Raw genomic sequence first — 20,141 nt, forward strand, 5'->3', positions numbered from 1 at the left:
ATGCTACTAATTGCTCAACAGTGGCATGCTTTGTGCTAGTAATGAGCACGTGTAACTGTACCTTTAGATTCCCAAAAATCCATACAACAAGATGCGTTATCTTTCGTACAAAAGAGTTACCAAACTATAAATTACCACCCCAAAGTATTTACAATACAATCGTTCCTAAGGCCACGAGTTACTATACGATCATCATACGACATACGAATCATTCGATAATACAATTATATTCCCTGAAAAGCTTATTTGATGTTATGTAATACAATAATTAAATATGATTTTATTTTTATCCAGACGGCAGGGGGAAAATAGCATATTTTGATTCTGTCACACATATTAATTTTATTTTCCTGTAATTCAGCACCCAAGATATACAATTTTCATATTAAATATCATTCATATCTGTCATCATGTTGTAATAACATTATTTTATTTAGAAGATTCGAGAAAGTAAATACATAAATATAAAAAAAATGATCTAATTTTGGTAATGAAGTAGAAGGCCTTTTACACATCGCGACTTATTGCAGTGTTTTTAATAAAATAAATTATTTTACATTATTCGAACCCATTGGCGTAAGGTTATTTTTTTTTTTCAGGGAGGGCCTAGCCCCTGACATGCCAAGTCACAGGGTGGTATAACTCGCATGTTCGAACCAGTTGTTTAGTTCAGCGTGTTCAACCAAATAAACAACTCTTCAGTTTTATAATAGGTAGTAAGTATAGATAGAATCGTTGGTAGATCCAGGCTTAGTACTCATTTTTATTGCAGTTTTTGTCATGTGTAACAGTCTAACACAGTGGTTCTTAACCAGTGGTCCGCGGACCACTGGTGGTCCCTGGAAGCAGTCCAAGTGGTCCACGAAGTGCACTTGCACACCTTGGTCAAAACCACTTTTAACTGATTTTTGCAGTCAAACTGGTTTTGACCGATTATTAGGTGGTCCCTGACAAGACAGAAATTTGGTAAAATGGTCCCTCATGACTTAAAGGTTAAGAACCACTGCTCTAACAGATAAACTTTAGATGCAGTGTGCATAACTTTGTATGCATCGGGTAAATAGAAAACAAACGCTAGTATATTATTTCAACTTGTATGTTTATAACGCTGCAAAAAGTCGTAGTGTGTCACCGGCCGTAGAATCGCATGGCCCAATATAAAATGTCAACACAGACAAATCAAAATAGGTCGTAAGCATAATCCACTTGAATTAGAAAGTTATAATAATGAGACAAGAAATTTATATTGTCAATTACAATGACGAACAGATCATGTGAAGTGAAGCAATAGCAGGCGTACTGACCTCTCTTAACATAAAAGACATTTAGCACAAAATATACTATTTTACATCTACATATTGCTTAGTTATTAAGGCATAAAATTCTGATGTCTATCAATTTTCTCTCACACACATGACCATAGCCATTAACATGGTACTTTATGAGTTCTGAGCACATTCATCTGATAAATAGAATTAACAAAACTCACACCCATCTCAATGCATTAAGCTTATTCAAGTGGACAATCCTCAAGAATCCATCAATGGGCTCGATTCTTAAGTCAGTGCATGCATTAAGGCCAATACAAATACTGGTAGAATGCATGTTGTAACACACATTACGGTTTAAAGTATGTAGCGTAGTTGTTTTCATAGACAGATCCTCATGTGGCTCATTGAAAGAAAAAGGAAAGAATAAGAGATAATAAAGGATACTTTTCAGTAGTCTCAGAATCAAGCCCATTGCGGCTGACGTCAACACATTGAAAGAAAACGTTGACCGTTACGGACTAAATATCAAAATATCAAGGGTCTGACGTCACAACATTGCTGTGACAACGTCGACCTTAAGGACTTAACATCAAGGTCCAATCTGGATGTCTAATATCACCTAAAATATAACTAAAGTTACCTCTACACGCACTGCGCGTTGTCTGTATCGTTCTCGTGTCCCGTGTAGCGTATGTAGGCCGAGTGTAGCGTGAGGCCGGGCGGTAGCTTGACGTCACGGAAGTACCGGTGGCGGCGCGCGTCTTTAGCGGAGATGCGCTTCACCGGGTCATAGACAAGCATCTTTTGGAGCAAGTCCATGCCCACTTCGTCAAGGTTTTGGACCTGGAAGAGTAAAAGGTTATTTATTAGGAAAAGAAATAAATAAAGCCTGGTCCGTGAGCACGTAGAATCCCGTTTAATGACCCCAAGCTACCCATCCCTATCGCTCGCGCGTAATTATGTTGCTGTCGCGCTCGCACACTCACTGCGGGCGCCCGTCACACAGTAGCGACAGCAACATAATTACGCGCGAGGGATAGGGATGGGTAGCTTGGGGTCATTGGACGGGATTCTACGTGCTCACGGACCAGGCTTTCACAATCCATTGAATCCATAGACTAACTAATAAAACTACATTATTTGTCAAAAGAGGTTTTACAAATAGATTTTACTTTATTTAAGGATTAATTCATCCACCATGGTCTAATGGAATCGAAATATCTTTTTTCATTACATAGTTCAAGTACAAAATTCATAACCAAGAGACATTTTATTTCTCTCTTTTTCCAGGCAGTTTGAGTGATAAAGACAGACAGCTCTACCAAGAAATAGATATCAAAATTATAACTTACATGGTTGTGCAAGTTAAAGGTGTTCCAATTGGGGAAGGTAGGCTTGTAGTCAGGTAGGGAAGAGACACCAGGCCAAATCTCTTCAGTAGGAGTGCGAAGCATCCTGCAATATACAACACAGTTTGTATCAGTAAAGAACAAAAATTACCAACAACAGATGTATCATAACTTTTTAGCCATAAGAGTCGCATCTCGATCAAAATGTTTAATAACTTTTTTTTTTATGTGACAGGAGGCAAACCAGCAGACGGATCACCTGATGGTAAGTGATTACCGTCGCCCATAGACACCCGCAGACCCAGGGGCGTTACAGGTGCGTTGCCGGCCTTTAAGGTGAAGATACGCTCTCTTGAAAAAAAATATTCTAAATGTGCAAAAATTACCTGAAGATTCGGAAGAGTTGGTCAATCTCCGAGTCTCCCTGGAAAAGGGGTTTCTTGGACGACATCTCCGAGAAAATGCAGCCCACAGACCAGATGTCGATCGGGCAGGAATACCTGAGGGCAAACAGAATGTGTTATCCAAGTAATTCAGTGGTTACATAGAGGTGAAAACTATAGGCTTTGTAAGCTGTTTGTTTTCTGAATAAAACAAAATAAAAAAGAGTAGGTAATACAGCGATCGCGATGTTTTTATTTCAAACAGAATGTGTTATCCAAGTAATTCAGTGCTTACATAGAGGTGAAAATAAAAAAAGTAGGTATACAGCGATCGCGATGTTTTTATTTAAAAGACTTTGGAACTAGTTTACTGACCTAGATTTCAGTCTGATATACTTTTTATCACATATTGAACATAATTATTTTTACTTAAGAACATTAAACTTTATTTATAAATCACAAACATGAGTAGAGAGACAAAAAGTCTTAATGCTGATGATGAGACTACCAATCCAGAAAATAACACACCATACAGTTTAAATAAAAGGTAGGTATCAATCATGCGTGTATATATGTATAGCAGGGCCGGAGGGCCGTTGGGATTTTGGGCTATCGATTCGAAAATGACCGTTTGTAATCCAGGTTCAGGCTCCGCCTAAAAATTAGCCTACATACGACAATGGTATAATCAATATAACAGTAGTTTTCTGGCTACACAGGAGTTGTAGAAGTGAGAACGAGAGGTGGGAATAGTCCCATATAAGTGCAGAACGGCCACATAGTTACATTGACATAAAATGTTACGTACCTCTGGCTGCCGAGCAGCACCTCGGGCGCGCGGTACCACAGCGTGACGACTTCGTGTGTGTACACGCGTACCGGCACGCCAAACGCGCGCCCCAGCCCGAAGTCCGCCACCTGGGGAACAAGGACAGACATGTCTCATCAAGTCAAGTCACCAGTCGTTAGAGTAAGAGCCAACATGGAAAGGACCTTAATTAAAATAAGAAAAATAAGTTTTTTTTTCTCTTTTGCAATCTGCAATCAGCCAGCAGCTTTTAACAGATTGGATTGTAATAACAAGTGACAGAATACCTAGTAGCTGGTGCACTGACACAAGCCCTAATTTTATGTGGCATTGGGCAGGATACCTTTCCCGCTAGTGATATAATCAGTGGCCTACTAGTAAACTACTTGTGGAAATAATCAGATACTTACATATTTACCCTTAGATAAGTTAAACCAAATAACAAAATGACCCCATGCTACCCAGACTATGGAAGCTCATAAAGTCTGCCACAAGTGATGTTATAGCTCTCATAAAAAAGACTACAAACTTTTTGGAGCAATCTGGGTTGGTTGAAAGAAAAATACAAGTCATACAGAGGCCTAAGTCAGTCAATAAGCTAAGAAAGTAAAATGCCCAGCCAAACTAAACTATGCTTACGTTTTCTAAATAGAATGCTAAAACCAATTACACTATTCACACAAATTAACTGAATCAAAAACACCTGAATACCTTAATGATGCCAGTCTTGTCGATGAGCAGGTTCTGTGGCTTGAGGTCTCGGTGCAGAATGCGGCGCTGGTGGCAGTACAAGATGGCGCTGTTGATCTGGTACAGGTAGCTTTTCACCACCGCCGGGTCCATAAACTAGAGGAAATAGAATTGTTGTTGTTAATTGACAGACAAAGATAAAGAACACATTAACTGTTAACTCGCTGAATGCCAGACAATCTGAAAGTAATTGTGTTGTGCCTGGATTTGTAACATATGCAGACAAAAGGTTAATCATGGTTTGTAATTAGAAGTAAAACATATGATATTTCAGAAGTTTGTCTTGAAAGATTGTATTTGCAAAACATTTTATCTCAATAATTTATCATGAATCTTGTTGGCATCAGCTAACATCTATAATATAATTTGTTGTTATTTTCATTGGAAGTCATAGCAGTATCTCCAAAACAGAATTCCTATCAGCATCATCATTATAACATCTGCAGCTTTATGCCTATTCTCCTCTGTCCTGTGTAAATATTAAGATATCACTATGAATGAATGAAGTAAGATTAGGGTCAAACGCAGACTTAAATTACAAGTAGAAAAAGCTACTCTGAGAACTCCCTCACTCATGTAATGTGGTGCAACATTACAGCATTATGTAGAACTAAATATACCACTGTTTCTTTGGTACACATAAGTAATCACAACAAAAATGTCACTCACTTTTCCATTTCCAAGAGAGTCCATATATTTCTTCAGGTCCATAGAGAGGAACTCGAAAATGAGGTATAGTCGCGACTCTTCCATCAGCACATCCTCCAGCTTCACTATATTTGGGTGGTTTAGCTCTTTCAAGAGTGAGATCTCGCTGAAAGAAAGCACGCGTAAACAATTATGTATAGGTTAGAAATCAAGCAAAACATTACAGAAATCCAATATTATTTTCTCTACAAGTTGATGCCTTATTAATACGGAAAATGATAGTGATATTTATGTTGGGAAACCACCAAACCACACCTACCGAATAGCAGTGGACGGAATGCCTTCATCTTCAGACTCCAAACGAATTTTCTTCATAGCCACAAACTGGCCGGTTATTTTATTTTTCCCCTTGTAAACAACACCGTAAGTACCTTCACCGATCTTCTCAATTTTGAGAAAATCATCCATTTTGTAGTACGGAATTTTGTTAGCTTTTCGATAAAACGCGGCGAGAACGCGAGAGTGGGGCTGTACAAAAACTACCGCGTGCGGTTAGTACAGACACAACGGTAGATTGATAATTAGTAGGGCACTGCAAAATATCGTTTTATTGCATTGAAAACCAGAAAATCATTCAGTTCTTGCAATATTTTACAAAACAACGCAATCGTTTCCTTGCAGTAACGACTTTCAAACGTAAACTTTTTAAATTTGTGAACTGTCAAACATTACACTACAATCCTTTTTTTTATTAACAGCATTGCTACTGAATGTGGGCGTAGCTCACTTAATAGCTCACTTAATTTGCGATGTAAAAGAATGGCGACGACTAAAAAAACGTTTTATTGATGCATAACATAAGACCACGTTTCCACACAGCAAACGTGTAATCTTTTATGGAAGGAGAGGAGCATCAAAGGAGCGGTAAAAGTATTACTAAAACATGATTGATGAACGTGCTCTATAGCTTTGTGACATTATCTTTGGTTGACATTGTGCCGGCCGTGTAATGTCATCCATGTCAGTCATTTTTGTTTTGACTTTTTTGCTATTTTGTAGATTACTTTTATAGTTCGTTTGCGGGACTTTTCTTTTCGTATTTAAATAAAGGTTGACTTGGTCTTGTAATAAAACAATATCATATTCTTAAAATTAAAAGTAAACAATATTATAATTAAATTTTTTCTAGGTTGCTTTTGCAGAATGGTCTCCAAAGTTACTACTGTAAAACTTTCCAGTGGGCATGAAATGCCTATGATTGGACTTGGGACGTATGCTGTAAGTTTGTTAAGTTTCATGTAATCCATACCTGACCTTTGAACTTCATTATTAGTAAAAATAAAGGAATTTCAAATTTTCATTAAGTACTGAGTGTTAGTTATCTTACACGAGTGTGTAAGTGCAAAAAGGCGCTTTGTGCGTGCAGTTTAGAAGTAATCAATTCACAAATATTAAAATAAGACCAAACTGGATTATGTGTTAAATCATTTTTCTAATTAAAAATACACATCATTACTTATTTACAGCGTAAAGCCGATCCTGGGCAGTTCTGCCAAGCAGTTGAATGTGCGATAGACGCAGGCTACCGGCACATAGATACGGCTTCATGCTACAAAAATGAGGTGGAGATTGGACAAGCTATTGCCAATAAAATCAAACAAGGAGTGGTGACTAGACAGGATCTTTTTGTGACAACTAAGGTGAGTTATTTTAGATTGAATGATAGGTATTTGAATTATTAAGAATATAATTCAGTACTACAATTCAATAAGCATCTTACCTACAATCCTGGTAATTATTAGATTTCCATTCCTTATTAAGTTTCAGATACCAAGTTTTCTAGCACATAAAGTTATTACTTACCAAACTATGCCCTACCCTTATCCTTAATCTTTATCTGAGTTTTTGTCTTGTTTGATTGACCAATTCTCTTTTTCTCTTAAAGATTTTCTTGTTAGACTGTTTGTTTATCTGACAGATAAGTTTCTAATAGGCTATCAAAGACTAAGAATAAGGTGAATAGGCTTTGATAAACTAATAACACAATAATATGCTTTGACTTTTCAGTTATGGAATGATTCACATGCAGAGGCTGATGTTATACCAGCTCTCAAAGAGTCACTGAACAAACTAAAACTCGACTATGTTGATCTGTATCTGGTCCACTGGCCAGTTTCTGTTAATGTGAGTGTTTATTATATTATTTACTGGTTATTAATTACTCTCCATCCAGTTGTGTCTCCTTCCTAGCACATAGACACACATAGATATAACAGAAACTACAATCCTAAATTCTCAATCTGATGAATGTCATAATAATCAAATGAATCTGAAATACCTACTTATCAAATCAATGTCATAATTCACTAGAAGTTCAATGCATGGACACTGCCAACAAGTCCAATAAAATATCACAGCAAGCAGCAAAAATCCTTTATTCAGTATCTAATGTGAATTTCAGAATATTAATTTGTGACCTCTTAGTTCTGTTAACAGTAGGTTTTTTTTACACAGAGTCAAGGTGAAGACACAGCAGTAGACCACTCTGAAACATGGAGAGGAATGGAGCAGGCTGTGGCGCTGGGCCTGGCGAAGTCCATAGGGGTGTCTAACTTCAACGAAGAACAGCTGGAGAGGCTGCTGAAAAGTGCCAAGATAAAGCCTGTAGTCAATCAGTTTGAGGTGAGCACCAGAAAAGTATTTTGAATACTGAAAACACTAAATTTCTTTAAGTTGGCTTGTTGTAATTTTCAGTAATAATTGCAGTCTTATATTTTATTTATTTTTATTTATTCAGAAACCTACAATCTATACTATTTTAAAATTTTCTATCTAATTTATAGACTCGATTTTAAGGCGCGCATTAATTTTCTTGAAAATTGAAATAGCTGAAAGTTTTAAAAATGTGTCATTGAATTTTTAGCAGTCACATTTTGAGTAAACATCGCAAAACTAATTTTATGGATAGACTGTATCTCACTTAAAATCAGGTGCGATGGCGGTCAAATACCTGCCTTGTTCTACATAAAAAAATATATTTTTCTTCCAGATAAATCCAACCCTTACTCAGCATAAGCTAGTAAACTTTTGCAAAGAGCCCTCTGTAGTGCCTATGGCCTACACGCCGCTTGGTCTCATCTCCGAAGCGAGGCCGGAGTTCATTGGGAAAGACGCCATCAAAACTGACCCAAAGCTGGGCGAGCTAGCGCAGAAGTATGGGAAGACGCGGGCGCAAATCGCTTTGCGGTACCTGGTAAGAGTTCAAGTCGTTTATTTTAAATTATCATAGTTGGGGCTTTTTAACAGGACTGTAACCAGTTACGGATTTAGGGGGCCCAAGTGGGGTGCCAAATAGAAAGGGGGCACTTTGTAAAAAAAAAAATGTTTCTCAATGCGCAAATTATTCTACCGAGTTAATTTTAAATGCCCACTTGGTTTATTGAACACATCTACTTCTTTCATTGTATGGTCTTTGGTGTTTACTTATTGTCATGTCTCTTCTTATCCACATAAAATGTTGGCATTGGAAGCTGCAGTTGTAATAGCTGTGTTTTGTTTCAGATCCAACGCGGCATACCTGTTCTGCCGAAATCATTCACCAAGTCTCGTATAGAAGAAAACTTGAACATATTCGATTTTGAACTAACTGACAAAGAAATGGATATAGTAGATAGTTTTAATATCGATCACAGATGTGTTCCTGGTACCATATTTGCCAAGTGCACACATTATCCCTTTTAAACAGATGTTTAAAATTGAGTTTACATATTGTGTAAACACATTATGTAGGTAGACAAATACTAACTTACTAGTGGGAATATGATAATGGTAGATTAATTATAACTTGAAAGCATAATAACTGTAATATACAAAGTATAATTACGTAATAATTGTGATATTTTTATACAAATGCATTGTTATGTATATTTGGGTACAAATAAAATTTGTTTTGTTACAACAACTTGCTTTTAGTTGGAAGGGTCCTAGGAGGGTTTAGTGAAGTCTTTAGAGGTCTTGTTGAAGAAAACAAAATACTTTTATAACCACCATTTTATTAAATCAAAAACAATAAATATAAATCATGTCCATATTCAATGCGAAACAGAAAATATCAAAAATAAAATTGCAGCAAATAAATGTAACAAATGTCGTAGATTCTGAGGTATAAATAGTGGAATGATAAGACCTTGGCTTAGCAAAGGGCTTATGGGATCTTTATAAGAGGAGTATAAAACGAAATGCACAGTAATAACGTAAAATATGCCCGTTTCATTTGAAATGCATGAAATGGTACCGCTTATTTGGAGGCAAGTTAATTGTGACCGTTTATTTGGTATTTAGTAAACAATTATCAACACTAATGATAGATTTTTTTGTATGTTGTACCTAATTAACTTAAGATTAGATAGACGTTAATTAGTACTGAATTGTGCTTACTAAACTATCTCATTGCTCTTGCTATCTCCATCTAGACTACTAGCAAATTACACAATGTACCATTTCTTTACAGAAGTTACAAATAAATATTAACCTTATTGTAAAAACAACAAGGATTACATTTGCGTCCAGTATTTCATAGTATTCACTCTTTATCACAAATCACACAGTTTTCATAAAATGAAAAATAACAGTGACATATTTGGTTCCGTTCAAAAACATGTTTGAAATAATAATAGTTTGTACTAAGAACTAATTAGGCAAACTGAGAGAATCACGTAACCTTAGAATTACACAATAAATATTTATTTACAAATGATGATTGCGAGAGCCATTTCATTGTAAATAACATTTGTTCATGTCAATATTCTTCTGAAGAATCAAAGCAAAGTACCTTGTACTGTCAAAAATTAAACGTAAATCCAAAAACATAAACAATTTGTGACCAATAAATTTGTAGAAATAGAAAAACAGAAATACTTTTCAAAATCACTCCAACTGCAAAAGCAGCAAATAAAAAATTGATATTAAAAAGTGATCGAAACATTTTTAACAACACAAAACAATACATTACATTTCATCCACAACTGTTCTACAAAAATATACTTTCGATGTATCAAACACTTAAAAGTTTAAAACAGTTCTACTTACAACTACGGTGACATTGACTGAAGCTTACTTTGTACATTTACATTATATCCTATAGTATAAAATGTAAAAAGACAGGGGCGTATTCAGGAATATAATTTGGGGCCCGCATAACAAGCGTGGGGGTCACTGACCTCTATTTATACGAGTACATCGACTATTTATGATTTTTTAGTCATTTTAGCACTGATCGTATTGGTTCTCAAGACACGATGTCTATAAAGCCGAAATTGGCGCGAAAATAACGACGAATATAGTGCAGCACATTAGAGGCCAGTAGACTAAATACCAAAGAGTTTTACTAGTGGCAGATAATCACAGATACGCACAGGCCCCGGGCCTCCGCTTGGCTACGATAAGTGTAGGCCGATACCTACCGAACAATTACAATAAAGGAGGGTTATTCGTGTCCAAGTGAATGGTTCAACTTTATAACAAATATTTTGATAAATCTGTGTTAAAATTTGTTGAAAAGTACATCATATAGAAATTAGAATCACAACTATTTGGTCCTAAAGTTGGGGCTTAAAAACTCTGATCAAATCAGTTGTTCCATTTCCTTGGACACATACATCCTGAAATCCTCCTGGGATCTATAAATATTACTTCCAGACCATGTTAAATACATCCATGATGCTGTCGTAGATCGTGAAGGTAATGGCTACATCGAATACTACGCGGCTGAGACGCGGCACGGTACCTTTGTAGAAGGCTAGTGGACCTTCAGCCTTCCACGTCTTGATGAAGCAGTCCCATGTGTTCTTGTACTTGGCCGCTTCGAGCCCTTGCATCCTTGTTTTGACGACGTCGATCGGGGTATTTCCGAAGACGGAGGCGGCACCTGAAGTTGGATTAGTTTTATTAGAATTAGAATCAGATTGAAGTAGATATGCATAAGCATATCAAACAAGTCAGTGACGAATGCAATTACTATAATTATTACAGTAATTAATTACTAAAGTTGGTGTGCAGTAAGTAACCATTGAGCCAATCTGTTGTGAGATGACTGTATCGCTATCATGAGTCTCACAATAAATTTCGTTACAAGAAGAATATCAACTGATTGGTAGTTGATTTGACAGTCAAATATTTTATCAACTTACCAGCAACACCACCAAACAGCGCGACGATGTATTTGGGCACGTGCTTGTCCCTGTCTCCTCCCTTGTACCAGTCTCTGAGAGATTCCATCACGAAGAACCTGATCGCCTGATTACTGCCCTGCTTCATGACCGTCGCCGTGACACCTTTGTACACTCCTCCAACACCTGAAATGAAAGGCATAAGTCCATTTAAACCTTGGATCAAATGTAGCACACTATTAGCTGTGTGAATATACGCCCTTTGGTAAAAATATCACGATTTAAAGACTACGCTTGTTGCAGCAATTAGTTTAAGCCTAGGCGCAGACCTTCGATTTTTCGTCGGCCGATAGTTTAGTCGGGCAGTTGATCAGTATGGGCATGTATGCAAGTGCGCACATTACACCGATTTGGTATCGGCCGATTCTTCATACAAATTAAAACCGGGCCCAACTATCGGTCAACTAAAAATCTGTGGTCTGTGCCTAGGCTAAGTACATTTATGTAATGATTATTTTAAAGCTTATGTGCGTGATGTGTCGTTTCTAATAAACAGTGGTTACATTTGCATACACTAGGGTCAAACATTTCTGTGTGTAGATAAATCTTGGCGCCACGTTAAGTCATCATTAGTGGCCAATACTAACAAAGTGCGCCTAAAAGTAAATTAATAAGTAATTCAAAAATTAGTCAATCGGTTGCCCAAAATATATTATTATGAAGAGCGAGCCCTCAGCAACTCATTTCTCTTATCGGACAAACAAATTTATCAACGTCAGTTTAGATCTGATTAGGTTTTTATCGAGTGAACTCTCGAAACTCATATTTATTTGCCATTCTCGAGATAATAATCATCTGACGGTATATTTTTGGCGGCGCGCTATCTTAATATTCTTTCTATGCAGCAAATAAAACACTCATTGCGTTGACCTTCGTTGTCAGTGAGCATTTCTACCAGTGGCACACGCGTGATCAGTAGCTGCGATATCAGTGTCATGGCCGCGTCCACACGAAGGCATGACTTTAAAGGGGTCGCACGAGATAACAACCAGACGATCATGATATAATTACACGCCGGTTATAAGTTTAATGTAATGAAAACGTAATGATTTGATACGAGTATTCTACCTACTACACCACTACCAGAGGAAATTTAGTAAAATGTGGATTCGCCCCAATAAACTAAAGCTTGTGATCACTGCGCCAATGAAAGGTCGCGCGTCCTGTCATTGGCCTATGATCGCCATCGTCGACGCGATCTGCACGCGTTGGTTTGGCTGAAGCTTAACAATCTTGTACACTAACAAGGTTCACTAAGGCGTGAACATGCCCTAATAATATGATGATGATGATACTTAATCACAGAATAAGTAATAGTAATACAAAATTCGCAGACATGCAGATATCACATCGCCAAACTAATAAAAAATGCCGGTAACATTTAGATAATCAATTTAACTTCGTTGTTGGTTGGGTGGGACCTTGCTAATGTGGTAAATTGATCGTGTATTTATAGTACGCATTGAAAAGACTTCTCCGTCATGGTTTCACGGTAGAATGTACCATAATTAAAAGATGACATTGAACATTTGCATTATTGGTCGGCTCTAATTTGTGTAGGAGGTTTATGACAGGGCAGATGAAATTAGTGTTGGAGTTGGTGAAAAGTTTCCGTTATTGACATTATAACATGCAAATTAGGTAACTAATTTACACGTACTCGGACTTATTTTATTTACATATCTCATCGGCACTTCGCTACTTTTTGACACATTACCAAGTATACAAATATGGTGTGGCATAAAATCAGAACAGTCAGCATCTCCCGAAAGGAGATAACTTGAAATAATTTCGACTGGTTAGGCGGGTCATTGAATGGTAAGGTAAATCCTCTATTTGCCTATGGCACCCTATGGTCAGGGTTCGTTTTCCTGCAATGGAGACTAAATGACCTGTCGATGGTGGAGAAATGATTAATTCCATAGATAAACTCCAGTTTCCCCACTCACCTTCTTCCCTCACGATGGTCCTGACGCCGTGGAAGAAACCCTTGAACCGTGGCTTCTCCAGACGCATGTCGTTGATGAACTTGACCTTCACGGTTTCCATGGGAGTGACCGCGAAGATCGCCTCCGCCACACCAGCGGCGAGACCGCACGCCAGCTTGCCAGTCGTGGATAGGGTGCCATTGTCGTTTACCATGTACAGTTTCGCTTGTTCGAACACGCCAAATCTGAAATAATATCAGTACCTTGAAGCATAGTACCATACATGACAGTTAAGATTTTGAAATCGCTTTACAGAGTGAAGTAACATACAAGAAACGCCGGAGCGAAACATTTCGGAACTACTACAACCGTCACGTTTGTTACTTTGTCCAGGGAAGCTGGGCTTCTAACTTCTAATTCATTTGCTCTTTTACGATCGCATCATTACGTCACAAGTTACCTCCAAAACTGTAAATAATTTGTAGACTAATCGCAATTGTCTAAAATGGTACTGGTCTACATACTGCTTAAAAGTCGTTTGACGTGGCTCAATCGGGCATGAAGTAGGGAACTATCTTTTTCAATTAGGTCAAACTATGAACCTCTACAAGTGTTATTCCTGTGTGTGTGTGGAAATCGATAAAAGTAACGACGTGTGATATCAATAGATGTATATCTGATAGATAGTCTACTTTGAATGGGTACACTACACCGCGGAGATGGCATCTAACGATAGAACTACTATCAATCAAATCAAGCTACTCGTTGTATATCCATGAATTAAATAATTAGAGAATTAGAGGCTAATTTTATTAGCCCAGGGCACGCTACAAAATTTTAAACGGATCCGTATTTTTATATCGGTTTAACCAGGTAAATATTTAATTCTCGCTGATTTTCCTTTTGGAATGGCATTGAATTATACAACGACGTGTTTCTAAAACGCAGCAGCAATAGATAAATTACTGATTTGCGAATTGTTTAGACCAAAAATACGAAACAAGTTTTGTTGTTATGTGAAAATCGGGTAGATAATGTTGAGCGTTGTGTTATGAACTAATGATTGCGGATAAGATATCGATTGAAAAACAAATCTTGTGGATTTCCAGCCAAAATAAGTTGTGAGTTTCAAATATAATAAAAATGTCTATTTCACAGTGACCTTTTGAGTTTCATCCTCCCGCAGTGTCATAGTAAGTTATGTATGTAATATTATGCAAATTGAAGAAATGATGGGTGTGTCCGCAACGCATTTTGGCGCTAAAATACCTGTATATTTACCTGTATATTTTTAGCTACTGCTGTCAACTGTTTTTTAAAATGCTCTAGTTTATTTTTTATTTTTTGGCGCCATTTTTCCAAAGGATAGAAAAAAGAGACAAGCTGTTGGCATCACGTGTAGGTTCGCTTGGCGTGTTCAATGACATGCATACGTAAGAGCACACAATTTGACAATGAAAACACTTATTTGTTTTTTAAATAACTCGGTTCAAAGTCCATGTGCGCTTTTTATTTACACGAAAATATTGTATTGGCAATCATATTATTATGTAAAGATGACAGCAAAATTCATGGTCATTTCATCTCATGAGTTCACTGCTGTGCTGTGTACTCGTAAGCACAGTCGATAGCACATCAGCAGACTAAAGATAAGCAAAGTGGCACTCACTAAAACTACATTAAGTTGCTAATGTACTGCTTGAACTTGAAAATAATCACCTAAACCGGATATCTTCAGCATTTTGATATTCAGAAATTTTTCCTAACAATATCATAAATATTCAGTTTTATTAATTGGCACGCTTTATCGCTCTTACTCTGTCAATTCATAATGAATACACTTACATAATATAATCTTTCAATTAATAACGGCTATCTCTGTAAAACTACAAACGCCGAAAATGATTCCTGCGTGATGACTGAAGCTATAGGGACACATGAAAAGAAAATGCAACGCCCTTTATGGAATCCTAACAGTACCTAATCCCTAACTAACGAACTAACATTGAAAAAGACAGGACTCTTTATGAAAATACCTTTTCCCTATAGGATCGAATTTATGCGTCAAAGCTCGTGGGTTGTGTGGGGTTTCCCACAGTCCTACTTTGGGCGGGCGTTTGGATTGTCAGGATTCATTTACAGAGTACATAATATAGGATATCAAAAACACTGTGGCTTCTTATGACGTTGTAATAAGTATCATTTGGAACAGAAATATAGTCTGATACGCGGTCGACTGTACAAGCGCAAACACATCTCAATTTTCCAGTGCATTTCAAAGACGTCAGTAAATTATGTCGTTTTTATTTACGTATCTCGAGGTTGCAAGGAAATGAAAAACTTAATTTAGTTTCTGAATAATACGCGTGGGATGATCCAGATCTGGAATCTGGATTCTTAATCTTTAAATAGGTACCAGATACCCAATGGTATCGATTGTAAGCATATTTTAGTTTCAAGCTAGATAATGGAACATTTACGATAAATACTATATCTTTATCGCTTCGCTACGACCCTAAGTAGATAAATCATTTAAATCTATTGTTAGGTACATCGAAACGCATTCGTTTCAGCCAAATGATGTCCACTGCTGGACAATTTCCATAAAACGCATCGAAACGCATAAAGTAAGGTAAATGGTCACCTACGCAGCATGACATTATAATTCTACTAAATAATCACTTACCAAGGTAAGCAAGCGTCACTGACTTTTACACCTTATCAGAATAGTAACTAATTTACATACATACATTGTACAAGCGTGTGTTTATCGAAAAACTGCAAAATAAAGTATTTTCTAGAATCTGGCTTCTACTTCTCCATGTGAATGTCATAAAGGAGTAGAAAGGATGATGATACTGGAATTCTCAACTACCTATTTGACAGAATTTATTTTCTGATAATTCTTAGAGGGGTTGGTGGCCCCTTGTGACCCTGAGTACGGCCCTGGACGGAATGATGAACTGTTATCAGTCATTATTGCCACGTTCCACTTTACAGAAACGTGAGACGTGCAACGGATACTTCGTTTAGCTGCAGTGTTTCCACGCGTTACATAACAGAGGTGGTACGTACTGTGACTTGTAAGTAACACTACGTCCAATGAAATAATACGTAGACGGTTATTCAGGTCATGGGCAGTGTATGACAGAAAAACTTGTGAAAATAAAATAGTATGTAAGTATAGTGGCTAGTCACTATCTTCGCCTGTCACGCGGGAGACCGGGGTTCGATTCCCCGCCGGAGAGCCATAACCATGAATTAAATAAATAGTAACTTTAATTATTTTGAACAACTTCATTATGTTGTTCCTATTATGTCAACGAGTCTAGTTGTAATTTTAGAGAATTTACATTTATTATTACCTACTCGTGTATAATGCATGCCGTATAGCAGTCTTTCCCAAAGTGGGCAATAACGCCCCCTTGTGGGCGCTGCAGGCTTAAAGGGGGGCGGTAAGAGACCCCGGAAAAAAATCGGGGCATTGTGTAGAGGCTTGGGAGGCGATTTATAATTTCATCTACTAGGAGGACTCTTAGACACCGACTGAGCACTCGACTCTTGACTACAAAAAGGGGGGCGCTAAAAAAGAATTTATTCTCAAAGTGGGCATTAGACAAAATAAGTTTGGGAACCGCTGCCGTATAGTAACTAGGCGGGAATGCGGTATGTTAAACCTATTTGAGGTTTATTAGCGACTAGCTGTGCCCCGCGGTGTTACCCGCGGTAAAACGTAGCCTATGCGTTAGTCCAGCAGGCAGGGTGTCAGTTAACTCCATACCAAATTTTATTAAAATCGCTCGAGCCATTTAGACGTGAAGAAGTAACAAACATACACACTCACAAACTCGCCTTTATAATATTAGTGAGATTGTTCGCGTAAATTTCGTTGTAGATAAACGTTTAACCGGACGTTATCTACTGACCTACGGCCTACTGCATAACTGATGTAAAACGGTATTTTAAACTGCAGCTCTTTAAGATAGTTTTAATATGGACCACTTTAAAACAAACATGTATCGTTTGATGATCTGTCGACAATAGGTAGGTATATGTATTTTCTCGATGAAAACTGAATTGTTTCGCCTCTTAGGCTTTAGTTTGTGCTTTACTCTTTCACGCAGTTTCCGTATTTCCGAAAATACGGAAACGAAATATTGGGAATAGAGATCAGTCCTGATGAATTTTGGGGTGACTGAATGAATAAAATGCAGCCCCGAGTACATACGGATGTAATTATAGTCAATTAGGCAAGTGCTTTGAAAATCATCACTGAGAGTGAGGAAGTCACGATAGTCGAACGGTGAAGAGGTCGAAGTGGCCGACTTGTGATCCGGGGAACGCGGGTTCGAATCGCGCCGCCGGCTACTGTGGTGAGCCCACTCGTGACACGTTTAGGAGAGAAGATATTTTTCGCAACTTAATAATTGCAATGCTACCTACTAATCCTGTTAGTTTATGAAAATTATTCTCTTTTGTGCATCATAACAGGTAGGAAATTTTAGCCTAACTTATCCCTCCTTGCCACCCGACTTATCTCTCCTTGGGAGGTCTATTAAATACAGAAAGATGTAAATGGTGCTACTAGTTGTGTGTGGAATGTACCTACTAAGCCAAGTCTTCTCTTAAATTGTAAGATGACACATACCTGACAGCAGACTTGGGTATGGACCCATAGAGGAGCACACTAAGGCCTCTGTAGAGTCCGAAGAATCCATGCCCTTTGACAGTCTTTTTAACACAGTCGACGATGCCAGTGTATTGTTTAGTGCCACCTGAAAAATTATGCCAAGATGAGGTTAAATTATGTCAAAATGATGTTAAATTACGTCAACATAAGGTTTGATGAATTTGCATAGAGATAGTGATAAGATGCAGACAAACCACTGCAGTGATAAGATGCAGACAGAACACTGCACAGTGATAAGATATAATGTGGACGCAACATCTAAAATTAGAAAAAATATAGCAATCTACTTTTCCCATTTTGATGGTACAGAAAGTTTTAATATTTTTTCATTGACTCAATGAAAAGAATAAAGATCATTAATAATTGTCATCTGTTAATAATGTTTTACGAATAAAATGGAAACTGCATATTCTGTGTATTATTTGCATTCAATGGACTCATTACTACAAATGAATCTGCTGTAGAAGATAGCACATAATCACACTCATTATCACTTGGGAAATATTAATAATGCCCGCGGCTTTACCCGTGTGAAATTTAGTTTGTCACAGATCGTCAAAAATTATAGCCTATATGTTATTCTGGGTTATAAACAATAATACTGTAAAGTTTCATCAAAATCCGTTCAGTAGATTTTGCGTGAAAGAGTAACAAACATCCAGACATACTAACTTTCACATTTATAATATTAGTAGGATTATTAGAACTACACTGCTTAATGAAGCAAGTCTAATACTTATCTGTGTATGACAATTTAAGTTATCTATACTATAAGACAATTAAAAGAACATTAGCACACACAAAACAAAGTTACAAATCTCAAAAATAAACTGATGACAACATATTTTTAAAGAACAAATTAGACTTTTTATTCTAAATGTCTGCAGTGTGTGAATACAAGTTAATCCTACCAAAAGTACTGTTGCCTTGGGTGTAATATTGCATGATATTGACATGATAAGGCTTATCATGACATAGTTAAGCTAAAGGATATCATAACATGTTTTTGATCTTTGAGCTACATTAGTTAAATTAATGTTTGACAATAGGTTTTAGAACTTTAGTTAGTCAAACAGTATTTATTTTTTCCACAAATCATTGGTCTCATTATGATGGAAATTATGACAAACATTGATAAAATAATTATATGAAAATTCCAATAGTACAATTATTAATAAAATGCAAAGAAAATATTATTAGTTTGTGTCTTAATAGGATTCTTATTAGAATGAAAAGTAAAATATAATTTGTGTAACTTGTTAAAGTAGCATGTTTGTTAGGTAGTAAAAGTTGTAATATGGATTTTATTGTATAATTAAGTTAATGATCTAGTAAATATACAGCTCAGGGCTCTGGCTCAGGTTACCAGACAAAAAAAATTGCTGACAAACTAAAAGTAAATACTAACTACAACTTTATGCCGACTTGACTATCGTAACGCATGTATTGTTTCCTCATGTAACACTTCAAGGTGACCAAAGTCCACTACTTACTGTAGTTCTATCGAATTTTTATCGCGTTTTGCGTAGATACAACTAAATTACGACATCGCAAATAACCTCCATTCTAATGGCTTCATTCAAACAGGTAAACATTTGCAAACCGGAATATAACTCAAGGAAATAGTTATGACCAAAGATCAAATCAATCCGAATCGAAGTAAACCAAGAATGACGTAAAACATCCGTATTTTTAGCAAAATAAAAATAGTACCAATGTGATCGGCGTTTTTCCTTGCCGCTAGCGATCTATAGCTGAATGAAAGTGTAATTAATTGAACATCTCTCATATTTACTAACCTTTCTCGTCTAATTGGAGCTGTGTTTTTACGTATTCGGTGGGGAATGTGATACAAATTTCAATGCCACCAGTTATTCCGCCGGCCACAACACCTTTCAAACCCACTGATCCTGAACCCCCAGCCGCAGCCGCTGCGCCAGTTTCGGTCATCCATGGTCTTGAGAATGGATTTATAAAACCTCCCGGCCTTGCAGACATGGTTTTTATTTATTAGGCACTTGCCGTTGGCTACAACGACTGCGAGCGACGACCTTCCCCGACGACGGTAGTTTTGCGACTGAATGAAA

The 20,141-nt window shown here is 37.1% G+C and overlaps 3 protein-coding genes across 3 annotated transcripts; 1 reads left to right on the top strand and 2 right to left on the bottom strand.

The window, feature by feature from the left end:
* Nucleotides 1-1,507: 1,507 nt before the first annotated feature.
* On the bottom strand, nucleotides 1,508-5,924 carry LOC135082350 (cyclin-dependent kinase 1). The gene is made up of 7 exons (XM_063977137.1): nucleotides 5,529-5,924; nucleotides 5,231-5,375; nucleotides 4,523-4,657; nucleotides 3,812-3,921; nucleotides 3,007-3,120; nucleotides 2,624-2,726; nucleotides 1,508-2,114 (listed from the first exon to the last, which is right to left on the bottom strand). Exons 1-7 carry the CDS (start codon nucleotides 5,675-5,677, stop codon nucleotides 1,914-1,916), a joined length of 957 nt encoding a protein of 318 aa, XP_063833207.1. The 5' UTR covers nucleotides 5,678-5,924; the 3' UTR covers nucleotides 1,508-1,913.
* A 455-nt stretch (nucleotides 5,925-6,379) lies between these two features.
* On the top strand, nucleotides 6,380-10,614 carry LOC135082352 (aldo-keto reductase AKR2E4-like). Its single transcript, XM_063977140.1, has 6 exons — nucleotides 6,380-6,487; nucleotides 6,736-6,909; nucleotides 7,277-7,393; nucleotides 7,724-7,891; nucleotides 8,259-8,462; nucleotides 8,771-10,614. The coding sequence occupies exons 1-6, from the start codon at nucleotides 6,413-6,415 to the stop codon at nucleotides 8,948-8,950; spliced, it is 918 nt and encodes a 305-aa protein (XP_063833210.1). The 5' UTR covers nucleotides 6,380-6,412; the 3' UTR covers nucleotides 8,951-10,614.
* LOC135082351 (putative tricarboxylate transport protein, mitochondrial) lies at nucleotides 9,245-20,140 on the bottom strand. The gene is made up of 5 exons (XM_063977139.1): nucleotides 19,854-20,140; nucleotides 18,013-18,139; nucleotides 13,386-13,609; nucleotides 11,398-11,562; nucleotides 9,245-11,135 (listed from the first exon to the last, which is right to left on the bottom strand). Exons 1-5 carry the CDS (start codon nucleotides 20,050-20,052, stop codon nucleotides 10,897-10,899), a joined length of 954 nt encoding a protein of 317 aa, XP_063833209.1. The 5' UTR covers nucleotides 20,053-20,140; the 3' UTR covers nucleotides 9,245-10,896.
* Between the last annotated feature and the right edge of the window lies 1 nt (nucleotide 20,141).

Source organism: Ostrinia nubilalis, chromosome 21 (genome assembly GCF_963855985.1).
Source record: "Ostrinia nubilalis chromosome 21, ilOstNubi1.1, whole genome shotgun sequence".
Lineage (NCBI taxonomy): Eukaryota > Metazoa > Arthropoda > Insecta > Lepidoptera > Crambidae > Ostrinia > Ostrinia nubilalis.